The sequence below is a fragment of the Dermacentor variabilis genome, chromosome 3 (assembly GCF_050947875.1).
Source record: "Dermacentor variabilis isolate Ectoservices chromosome 3, ASM5094787v1, whole genome shotgun sequence".
Lineage (NCBI taxonomy): Eukaryota > Metazoa > Arthropoda > Arachnida > Ixodida > Ixodidae > Dermacentor > Dermacentor variabilis.
This window is the reverse complement of record NC_134570.1, coordinates 55,542,550-55,555,013: the sequence shown is the minus strand read 5'-3', so window position 1 is coordinate 55,555,013 and position 12,464 is coordinate 55,542,550. Positions and strand designations below refer to the sequence as shown.

Below are 12,464 nucleotides of genomic sequence, written 5' to 3'. Positions count from 1 at the left end.
GTCAGGTATGAAAGAGGGGAAAAAAATCTCTTTCCCAAATGAATTGGCTGCAACACAAATGTGAAGAATGCACTTTGTAAAGCCGGCATTCTGTAAAGCAGTGACCCCCATTTTGGGAAAATCACAAGTACAAGTGCATACAGCAACATAGCAAGGTCGGTGAGTTGGTTAGGATTCATCGTGATTTTGGCAACAGCGCAAAAGCACAAAGGACAAGAAGGAAGAAAAACACAATGTGGTCGTGTTCTTCTTCCTTTTTGTCCGCGTTGCTTTTGCGCTGCTACCAAAAGTAACAATTACACAGAGATGCACTAAATCCCCAATGCTAGTCAGTGGTTATAACCAAAGCTATGTACGTGCGCAATTTTACTGCAATATAAACCGCGCTTCTTGGCTAGTCAATATGACTGCTAACGTTCCACCAACGATCACAAATATAGACTTCAGTTCATAAGATGTACATTGAGTAGCGTGTGTTATGTAAAAGTGTTTGCATCCTTCTGTGTGCGTATGTACTTGTAAGGAACCTGTCACTGGACAAGTTGGCACGGTTTGCTGCTCATTTTTTTTAACGAGACAAAGTGCGCATGCGCACACACACACACACAGATAATGAGACACATACATGTGGTCAGTGCTTACAGGTGCACCTATGCTTTCAGCTGTTGGAAAAACAAAAGGAAGTATTTGTAGGAAATTCACCAGCTGACCCTGACATATTGGAGTCAATGAACATATATATATAGTGCATTCTACAGCTTGCATTCTCAGTCAGTTTTGTACTTTGCATGCTAACACATTGAATGAACTGAAAAAGCCCGCTAGCAATTGGTATAATTTGGCTCGGCACTCACGTACCATGTATGGTTAGGTTTGCGCAGCCGATGACGATGTAGAGAAGAGGCAGAACAGATGTACGAAGTGCGAACAGCACAAGCTACAGCTGTGGAAGATGATTTGGCTAAGATAGCATGATGGCAAGCTCACATTTGGCTTTCAATGCCAGATCTGGCTTTGGAACATCTGGCTTTGGAAGCCAAATGTTTGCCAGTTGTGGTCCTTTTGTTTTCTTTGCTCCAAGCTTTAAGGGCCTGGATCTTATACCGAGTAGTGGGCATTGAGATTATAGACAAACTTAGCCTACAGTTTCCAGTGGGTTTTAGTTAAGATGAAAACCTGGACCCGGCTGCATCTGATGCACAGTTAAGCCTACTGTAATATGTATAAGGATGATGCAATCATCTCAAAAATGAAAAAAGAGAAAAGTAAATAGTGAAGCTGGTTGTTGCAACTTGCAGCATAATCATGGTTTATGACCAATATTTGTGACCAATATTTTTCTGGAAATAAGTCACACATAGTATATCTTTTTGCGGAAGTAAGGTTTCTGAGTGATATACACAACACTATAATGTTCGGTTTACTCTGGGCTGAAGGCTAAAAAATTGCAGTCCTAAATGTTTGCTGCAACCAGCCCTCCAGCCAAACACATGCCGATATCTGAAAGGCATGCATGTAAACTACGCTCTCATTACCCCAGGTAAAGAATGCATGAAGACAAGGATAAAATATCCCCCGGGAAAATCTGTAACTTCTTGCTATGGCTGAAAATTATTTTGTGAAAAGCACACGTCGAAGCATACGCAAATACATTACCTCAGCACAGTTTCCCTGGGCATAAATGTGGTCGACAGGACCACATAAGCTTTCCAGCTGAAGAATGGATTGTGCTATACAGCTTGTCCATGCACAGTCACCATCCTAAACATACAACAAAAAAAGGCAAACATTACGACTTATAAGGCTTCCAAAGTCCCCCTCTTCAAATCTTTTGCTCCCAAATTTTGCATCTCTACTCCCAAAGTCCATACCTCTTTCTGCCAAAGCTTTGCATTAACTGTGACCTTCAAACTGTAATCTTTGCGTTAATTAAGCTCTGGAATGCAATACCTCGTGATATAGAAATTGCATTGGCTCTACTGTGATCTTAATAAGGAGTAAATTTATGGTACAAATCGCTAGACTGCCATGACATCAAATTAGCTGCTATCACACGCTCTTACGCAGCAGATAGCACAACCATAACATAGTGTGAAACAAATGAAACAATGAAGGTTTCGTCATGTGTCCTCACTTGAAATGTTCAGCACAAGGGCAGCTTCTACTCACAATGAAAAAAGTGCTGAAGAAACCAGGAAGTTCCAGTGAGAAGAGATCAGTGTCCAACGGAATGAGGCCCAGCGGATACTCGAGAAGCTTCACATAGCCGAAAACCCCTTCGCTTTCTAGTGTCTGCTCGCAGACATGGGTCTGCAGTTGCAAGCAAGAAAATAAAAAGGCATCACTTTCCTGCACTTCCATTTCTAACGTAGAGGATACAACAAAGCGTTTGACACAGTAAAAGCACAGACAGAGGGAAATATGGCTGCATACATGAGATAAGTATTACCTACTCATTCTGTTGTGTGAAAATCACAAGTCCATCATCTTATTAATTTTAAGACTGACACACTTGACAACAAGATCACTCCTTCCACACCAACATACCCACAGCCATCATGAACAAAACAGCTTCTCCTTACTAAATAATCCTTCATTCCGCTTGTCATCTACTCCGGACATTCATTTGTATGAATAGAATGCAAGTTACCTGCCTTTCTGGGGATACAGATGATGTAATACTTGCATTCCTTCTTGTTCTGCTTGTGGTATGTGATGTGGTTGGCTATCACTTTCATGTTTGCAATCGTTGACCTCACAAGATACGCACATCTGAAACGGATCCCACATTCCTTGTGAGGTGATGCATTGAAGGAGCACATCATTGATTACTGAACAACAACAGTGGATGAGCAAGGAAAGCGTCAGGCTGGTGCCAAATGTTTTGACAAGGGGACTCGTCTCCATCAGGGTAGTGACTTGGCAACAACCCTGGCCTCCTTGTCAAAATGGTGCCAGCAACAGGCTTTGTTTGTTCACCCACAGTTGATCGCTTCAAGTTTCCATCTCCCTTTGAACCTTTTGTCTCGGAAACCATGGTAAACAGCACAAGGACGTGTACAGAGACTACGAAGGCATGGCATGAGTGTAATGTCATGTCAGGACAGAGTGTTATTGTCATGTCATGGCAAAATGCTAACGCTGTGACACAGTGCTAGTGTCACGTCATGTGTCATGACACAGTGGCAGCGTTGTGCTGTGACACAGAGCTAGTGGCATGTCTTTCTAGTCTTTGTCCACATTTCCTGGACTGTTTACCATGCCTTCTAAGATAAACTATCTTGCGAAATGCTGCACCCTTTTGGCAGTTCATTCTTTTGTCATATTTGTATCACCAAGTTACTGCTTCACATGCACTCTTACACAACAATCCTGCTTGTGATTGACCCACAAAAGTATATGGCGCCGTCCAGACAGTCACATAATTTTACCCATGTGCATATAAGCAGTGTTTTGTCATACATTAAGGGGATATGTAACTTGATTTAATTAGCTCTTGTTAAACTGCAGATTGAAAAAATAAAAACAGTGTGAGGCCAAAATGCACATTTTGCATTAGTACTACAGCTACCCTGCAACTAGACTCCCCTTCCCCTTCACCGTCCCTTAAAGAACCTCATATTATTGTTAGACCCATTAGACAATTTTTGCCTTTTACCATGATTTACCAGGAAAGGTTTCAACTTATGTTAAAGCAACACAGGAGAAATGCAGCCAAGGTATGTGCCAATGCCGCTTATTGTGGAAGAGCAATTCGTCAGACCATTCATTCCTGAAGGTTTCTTTTTACACTCGGCAACAATACAAGGATGCAATGCTAGCTCTGCTGAGAGAACCACACTGCATGTCCATTTCGTGCCTCCACGTTTCAAAACAAAGTTCCAGAGAAATGTCGATACTGAAAGAAAGTTAGATTACACTGTGTCGTCAGAGGATTTGGTGACCTTAATTGGCTGGCACATCTATACAATTGCTTTTCCTTTAGTTCGAGAGCAGTGTATTTGCCACTGCATATTCTCAGTGGTTTGAGGAAGGAAGACAAGAACACCATTGATTAGTGTCTTTTTTTTTTTTCTGTCATCCCTGTGTCTCACTACACTGGCTGAACTAGTTAATATACACCAACAAGCCAAGCAAAATACCGTGTTAGTGCATTCTTAGGTTGCCACCAACTATAGTTTCCTGGAAGCCTTTGAAACAAAGCAGCAAAACAACTGAAACATTGCTCTTAACAGAATATCCCCTTACTGTTTGTTGCCCGTAGGTGGTGCAGTTGTTTCTAACTTGTAGATTTTTTCCACACTGCAAGTTCTCTGCACAGATAAGAAGTGTCAGTTCGTTAGGGCCACAATAACCCAATGGAACTGTTAGAGGCGCAATAACACAAAAATATTTGTCGTCACAGCACAAGAAAGCACATGGCAAAAGGCAAACATTACGAGTATAAGTAGTTAAAGTTCAGCAACACTAAAACATTGGTGAAATATTTATCAATGCCAGGAGTAAACGAAATCTAACAAACTCTCTAGCTAAAGCTGCTATCACCTAATGTCTTAACATGTTAATTTAGCACATTTACATCATGACATCATGACTAAATTTGCATGCGACATGTTTGTCCGATACGAGCAATGGAGTCGCTAAACTTTCACAAAAGTGAGATAACAGAACACATTAATTAAGCTCTAAAATTAACAACCTCATGATCCGCAAGAAAGTGTGTGTCGCATCATTTATGATTACTAACGACGCTTTCTTTCTTTTCTTCAGGTTTTCAATGTCAGCTAAGTATTTAAGCAACCAACCTAGGAAAAAGAAACCAATACATGCATGGAGCGCGTAGCAACAGTTGTACGACTAGCAGAGCGCGAGGCGTCGCGGGGGCGATCAAGAAAGAGACTTTTCAGAGGCAAAACGATCGCACTGCACCTTTAACACTCCAGCACTGGCAATGTGGTCCAGTGGAAATATGAGGTCCTGTTCAATGACCAAGTCCTTCGCACCGTCAATCTGCGTGACAAAGTGAAAATCGAGACATCATGCCAGCAAGCTGACAGACGGGACCAAAAAAACAGCTTTTCACCATAGGATAACCACAGTGCCGCTTTATCAGGCACGTCGTTCCAGTGATATCATACGAAAGCACGTTAGATTAGGTTAGATATAACGTTAGGTACCGCCTCCATCTGCTTTTACTGGCACCGGCTATCAGAAAGATAGGACGCCAGATGATCGCAGAGGGATACGGGTAAGAAGATCTAAAATCGCCCAATCATGTTCGTAGAATCAATAAAGCGATTAACGGATGGCCCAATGCGCTTACCGACATGAGCGTACGCGTCAACAGTTCCCCTGTGGCAGCCTTCAGGAGTTCCTGAAGCAAGGCGCATGGGTCGGGAGATCCATAACGCGCCATTTTATTAAGTCTTATCTATGTCGATGCACGTTAACACATCAGGAAGTAACAAAGCCTCGCATGTTGCATATAACAGTCGGTTAAAACACTTCGAATGGTAATAACAACATTGAAAAGCGACTGCCCGGATAGCAGAACGCAACAATGCTGTCTGCGCTTGGCCTGGATTGGATTGGCAAACGTTTGTCCCTAGGCACTCGTTTAAATACTTCAAAATAAACTTATGTAATAGAGTGCAATAAACTATATAATTGACATTTACAACTGTTGTGAGTCATAAAAGCGTTTGGCAACAATATTGCGACTGTACATGATACGGCTGTCGTTGCGCGGGAGTTTTGAAATGCTGAACAGTGGACACGCAGTAAGTTAGCCCATATGGTTCACCTTTCAATCACGACAAACAATGTTTCTGAGTAGCACACACATCACTATCCCAGAGATAACTTCATCTTCTACAACCATCACTTAGTCTGAGAAATGCGGGCCTGCGCGGTCCGCGAATTCCGGTCAGTTGGTTGTATATGTTCTCTTGTCTCGACCATGGCACTTGAGTTAGAATATTGGAGAAGGGATTCGACTAGATTCAACCAATGAGGTTAACTTACGACGCTTGACACGCGTTCCATAGTGGCCACGATACAGCATGAATAGATGCACCGGGGTATTTCTATACTTTCATTTTACAGTGGAGCTGTTAGAACCTCGCTGAATTTCTCATTGCGTCCGCAGCTTCACCGAACTGGGGGAGAGAGATCTGAGAGAGAGTGAAAGGAGAGTATAAAGATAGCATCGCGCAGCATAGCGACGCGGCGAGGGTGGATGGAGCCTGGAGGGAAGAAGGAGCGCCGCGCATGCGAGTGAGGAACGCGGCCGGGATGCGTGCCCTCTCCTGTGGCGCGCGAGGCAGGGGGGTCAGGCGAGGGAGGAGCGGCGTCCTTCTCCGGCGGCTGCTAGGGTACCTTGATGTCCTCCTCACCCGCCGCTCCGTACAGAGTGGAGACAACCGCGGCGTTTCCTGCGGCGTTGTTCCCCAGTGTGTCCCCAGCTCCCTGAGCTGCGAAGCCTGCTGGAGTTTATAAGTTCCACGGGAATAGGCACCCTATAAGCGCCCGCTACAACGCTGGAAACTTCACTGAGGACTGCCACCTGTCGCGCATAGTGGAGTCTATTAGGCCACCTCCTCCCTCTTTCTCTATCATCTTTCACTTCCCACTCCCTCTCTCCTGACGACGCTTCGCCGTGCTCCCTCACGGATGCAGAATCAAGCGTCCTTCCTTTCTTTCGATCACTATCATCATCACTGCGGCGTTGGCCATGTGAATCGCGGACGCCATAGCAGACGCCTTTGACGGACGCCGTGGGGACGTGTTGCCGGCGCTCGTGGGTCTTGTGCGCACACAAGACCGAAACCGCGGTTTGGCGCTACTTTACTGCCCTTCCCCCAGCTTCACTGGTCTCTGGTGTTTGCGATAGCAGAGCACGCATAATTTTTTTAAAGTTTAAGATTGTTTCAATATCATGTTTAAGTTTCAGGGAATAAAAAACATAACCTGCGGCAGATAGCATAATTCTTGTCCTTGAGCTGGTTTATCACTAAAGAATGGGGAAGTAACTATATATATATTTTGTTAGTTAGTCGAACATGTGTTTCGTTTTCTCGTGCGAGTAATCTCCGCCTCTCTGAATAATCTAACTCAAGCACTATAATTATGCTGTCTACAACATAAAAGATCACCGCCCAAGCAATCCGCGTACAGATGGTTAACGAGCGAAGCTGAAATGTACGGCCCCGGTGTTTATCACTGGATTAATCCCGGAAGTTCGTTAAACGACGGCTTGAAGTTGGTAGACTGCCGCATCCTCGGTACGCAGTTGCTGCTTGCGCTCGGCTGCACGAGACTGTTCTTGTGCCCGGGCTGCAGCATCGGCACGGCGTAGACGAGCTCGTTTTCGCTTCTATATATACTGGCGGCATTGCTTATCAAAAGCTGCCTGCTCCTCAGGAGTGCGTATGACGCGTGGCCTACCCATTCCGGAGCCGGAGAGGAACTGCTGCGCGCGCGCTCGGCTGCGACGGACGTCACTACCGGCTCAGCTAATCCAACGCCATCTAGGTGATGCTGGCCTATGGTGTTGGCTAATCGCCCGCCTCTATTTCTCTAGCTCTCTCTACTTTATTTTTCGCGCATTCGCATTGTGTTGCGCCGGGGGAGTTTTAGGCGTACAAGCGACCGACAGACGGACGGACGGACGGACGGACGAATCAGCTCCGTATGTACAGTTTCGCCGTGAAAATTCCGTAAAACTTAAAAATAACCCCTCGTATATACGTAGAAAGTGGTAACACTTGCATTCGGATAAACGCTGTATGGAGGGCATCGTGAATGCGCAGCGTTTCCTACACGATTCCCTCGCTCGCCATGCTGTGTGATTCTGTCGCTGCTGTCGGCGTGGAAATAGGCGGAGAGTTTTCATATTCCGGGGGGGGGGGGGGGGGCGATGTAAGCAGTACGCACCACCCGATCTCGGAGGCTTTGCGACAGGTATCCCGATTCGCGAGCGGCAACGCCATAACGCTCAGTCGGTCACGGCCATCCCTATACCTCCAACGACGTCGGCTTAAAACTGGCCGTAGTAATGAGCAAAAGGTAACGCACCACATGTGCGAGTGTACAGGTTGACGAGGACCGCCGCGTGACACATATATATATTCGATACATTTAATACCAACATCGCGCACATTATGCAGATATGCCCGTTGCGCGACCCAACACCTGTCGCGTTCCCACAACTTGTGCCTGTATAAGAACACGGACACGCGCGTGCTGGCGACGCGGGGTCGATATCCAATTTCAAGCGTCACGAAACGGTGCAGCCTGATCCCCTCACACCGTCGCCGTTTTATTTCTTTGGTTGTTTTCTGTGTATCTACTCCACTCACGATAGAGTAATAAAGAATATGGAACTACAGAAAAAAAAAAAGGAAAAGTTCGTTGAAACACGGTCGCATCACTGTGCGAAGCGAGGAATCGCCAACAGACCGGAGCGAGCGGCCGTAACGTTAGGCGGCCAAGATGAAGACAGCTGAGAGAAAGTGAGATCAACGCAACGTTCCTTAAATGCGCGCAGCTTTCCTCGCGTTTTCTTTTTTCTTTTCTTTTTAGCTTCCTTTAGGACCGAAACAGCTTGCTATATAGCCTATCGCGCGCCTACACGGTAGTCCATAACTGATTAATTAGAACTGCTAGCGCCTCGTCTGGTTTTGAAACAGAAGACGGGCGGCGATCCGGAGGAGGATTGTCAGGACACTCGGTCGTTCGTGAACTGAACTGAAAGTTCCAGCCGCGCCAAGCCGTGAGTCGCACGTGGACGATCTTGAAAAAAAAAAAAAAAGCTTGCAAGTGAACGGGAGTGTCGGAAGTGCTTGGAATTAGACAGGAAGAAATGTCCTCCCTTGGAATTCTTCTATTGGATTGGTTTCGTTCAATTGCATCAGAATGTCTTGCAGGTCGAATCTCACCTATAAATTATAACAGAAGCGGGGGAAATCTAAGAGAGATGAAATCCTTTATTTATGTTCCTCACGTCTGTACGTGTCTTGCCGTAGAACCTTCCATCATTAACGTGGGAACCTTTAGGGTGCAGAGGGCCAGCTGGCCGATACTATGGGCGGAAGAGAAATTGTATGATGTATTCAAAGCAGAAGACACGTACAGCGTGAATGTTCTGCATTGCGATCTGTCGTGTCAACAACAACGCGGACTAGTCGGACCAGCAACCACGCGCAACAAATTTCCAGCGTAACGACAGGCTTTGAACGGATCCTAACAGTTATAGCGTCCAACAGTGGAGATAGCCGTCCTTCGGACGCGTCGCATCGTTGTATCAAACGTCGGTTCCGACCGTGTGTCTCCTGCTGCGTAAGCGATGCATAAAAAAAAAACATCTCAGCGCCCTTACACTGTGTGAAGAAGGCTGACCAGCAAAGCTGTGTATGTGGGCCCCTTAATGGCGAACTGCACCTTGGCCACGGGCCGGTAGATTTTACTATCTTCGGGATCGGCCCACGTATGGGGAGTGCCTAACGCCTGCTTCGCCTCCACCGCGGGTCGGGCAGGCATGCGCTATCATTGGCATCGGCCCACGTACTAATATAATAATATAATAATATTTGGGGTTTTACGTGCCAAAACCACTTTCTGATTATGAGGCACGCCGTAGTGGAGGACTCCGGAAATTTTGACCACCTGTGGTTCTTTAACGTGCACCTAAATCTAAGCACACGGGTGTTTTCGCATTTCGCCCCCATCGAAATGCGGCCGCCGTCCCCGGGATTCGATCCCGCGACCTCGTGCTCAGCAGCCCAACACCATAGCCACTGAGCAACCACGGCGGGTTGGGCCCACGTACGGGTCGAGCCGATATTTCCCTATCTTCGGGATCGGCCCACGTATTTTCGCTTACAACGACACGAAAATTTCCTTGGACGGTAGGTGTGTACAGCTTCGTTGTAAAAAAGTTCCTAGCAAGTTTCAACAGCCAAGGCATGCCTTCGAGAGAGGTGCAGTCGGAGCCTGTCCGAACCTGTCGAACGCCGATAGAAACTTGTTGTATCCGGTTGTCGTGTATGCGGCCGCCACACATAGGTGCTACGTATCTCGCCGTGTCCTCTTGCTAACCACGCAGGTTGCGGCTTGTGTTTCGGGTGCTGCGCATCCTGAGCGGGACGCTGATGCTGTCCGGCCTGTTGTACCAGGCGACCGGCACGCTGGTCTCGTTCCTCCGGCACCCGACCGTGGTGGACGTGCTGATAGAGAGCACGCAGACGCTGCGCTTTCCCGGAATCTCCGTCTGCGTCACCAACTGGTAACATATATATGCGCCGGACGAAACGCACGAACGAAACGCGGCGTGAATTGCCACTCGAATTGTCTCTTGGAATCGGCCTCCTCACTGCTATCTTCTGGTCTCGATCCTGGTTAGCTCAAGTGGTAGAGCGACCATAGAATAGCGACTGCCCTGTAAAGGCGTTGGCCCTGGGTTCGATACCTATCGACCAGCATAGTTTCTTTTTTTTTTCGTTAACTGCGGAACTTCCAGGGAAACCTGTATGGATCTTCCTTGTATCTATACGTGCTATATATAGCCTCTGGATGGATGACAATTTTATTTTCATTTCATAAATCTTCCTCCACCATAGCAAGTTTTCGCAGAACTCATTTGGTACTGTAGGTACATAGAATTAAAGGTGTCCAGCCTTGGCGCGACATGTTGCGAAATGTGTAAACTAAAACATTGAAATCTCGCAGTTGCATCCCGCGTTGATTTTTTCCGCAGTTGTAAATTGTATGCCGCAGTTTGACGCCTTTTGAACAAAACAGAAAATAAATAACTTTTCCGGTGTTATTCTCAGTATTGTCCACCTCCCTTTCCGAAGTCATGGCCTATCTCAACGATGACGCATTAAGTGTTGACTGTTTCTTTCCCCGTTGTTCAGGATCAAGAAGGATAAGCTGTGCGAGCGGTACCCGGTCTTCTGCAACCTCACGGAGGACAAGGTGAAAAATACTGTATAGGCAAACACTGAATCAGTCAATGCCATTTCTCAAAGCCTCCGTGCTGCAATTGCTTTCGGACGTTACGCTCAGTCAATCGACGATCGATTGATTGATTGATTACGACCACATAAAGACAACAGGCAATGAAGCCAAGGAAAACACAAGGGTAATTAGCTGTGGTTGAAATTGAAATGTAGAAAATGATGAGGGGGAAAAGAGAAATTGAACGAAAAGATAACTTGCCGCAGGTGGGAGACGAACCCACAACCTCCGCATTGCGCGTGCGTTGCACAGTCACGTCCATCAACAAACCGTGGACATCTAACCATCATGGCCTTGAGTGGCGCTGATTAACACTCCCAGGGCTGGATCTGTTGTGCACTTAAACATTGAAAATAGTAGATGGATCGATGGTCGTCGCTGTAGAAAAATTGATAGTGAAACGCACGCGTAATGGGGGGCGGAGGCTGTGGGTTCGTCTCCCTACGGCGACAAGTTATATTTGCGTCCGCTTTCAGTTTTTCTTTTCACCGTTATTTTCTACATTTCGATTTCAACGACAAGTAATTACCCCTATGATTTCATGGGCTTCATTCTCTGTTGGCTTTATACGTTCGTGATCGATAAAAATCGAGCCCATCTGTTTTCCGTATTCTCGTTCAATCTGTCAATTAGTCGCTCGATAGGTTGCTATAGGTCATATTTTATTTCTGCGACAAAATTACAACGGTCACCGAAATTTATTGCTAGATTAATCTAACTCGTACTATTACTCGTACTGAGCACGGGCGGCAAATGTTACGTCATGCACTTGCAGTTCTGTTGAACAGACTAATTTTCCAAGACATTCATGTGGAAATGTGCAGCATACGTAACATACGAGAGTTCCTCATTCCATGATGTCAGTACTCTTTTTCCACTGCTGTTAGTATATTTATGTATTTATAATTGCTGTCAAGCTGTTCGTATTATATTACGTTCTATAACACTAGAGGTTGACCTGCAATGGTAAACAGTTAAAATGCCTTGTTAACGCATATTGTCGCCCTTTTTGTATGCCTTGTATATTGGGGGCTCGAGCGCTTCTCAAGTGAATTGATTTTCACTTTTTGCTCGAGCATTCCCTCATTGTGATGATGCAAATAAATTTCAACTTCAACTATAGAAACCTCGGAACGTTTGTTTCGAACAAAGAGATGACTTAGTTGCAGATAAAATCGCAAAGCAAGGTACGGCCACAGAATTCTCCCGCCATTGAAATGACCCACAATAAACGGGTCAATTCCCATCGGAGCGGTTATCAAAAACGTATAAGCATGATGAGAGCTTCGAACCCGAAAACAAATTTACGACCGCCCAGGACGAACCCAGTTTTGCTTGAGGGCAGATCTTTGCACTCTTTAGGCAAAGGCGACGAGCTGACGCGTGGTTAGGACCGCAGGCGTTCGCACTGCTTGCTGAGGCATCCTGCGTCCGCGCAGGTCCCG

At 46.0% G+C, this 12,464-nt stretch overlaps 1 protein-coding gene across 2 annotated transcripts in view; it reads right to left on the bottom strand.

The window, feature by feature from the left end:
- The window catches only part of LOC142575646 (vacuolar protein sorting-associated protein 33B-like), a 62,862-nt gene that overhangs the window by 18,239 nt on the left and 32,159 nt on the right, over nucleotides 1–12,464 (bottom strand). The window contains exons 1-6 of one of the 2 annotated variants that reach the window (XM_075685172.1): nucleotides 5,324–5,576; nucleotides 4,930–5,010; nucleotides 4,249–4,313; nucleotides 2,655–2,772; nucleotides 2,170–2,310; nucleotides 1,657–1,761 (exon numbers count right to left, since the gene is read on the bottom strand). In XM_075685172.1, the coding sequence (XP_075541287.1) occupies nucleotides 1,657–1,761; nucleotides 2,170–2,310; nucleotides 2,655–2,772; nucleotides 4,249–4,313; nucleotides 4,930–5,010; nucleotides 5,324–5,416 (603 nt within the window). In that variant the 5' untranslated portion in view covers nucleotides 5,417–5,576. Of the gene's footprint in view, nucleotides 1–1,656; nucleotides 1,762–2,169; nucleotides 2,311–2,654; nucleotides 2,773–4,248; nucleotides 4,314–4,929; nucleotides 5,011–5,323; nucleotides 5,577–12,464 lie in introns of those variants that run through there. The other variant, XM_075685173.1, reaches the window with a different exon arrangement.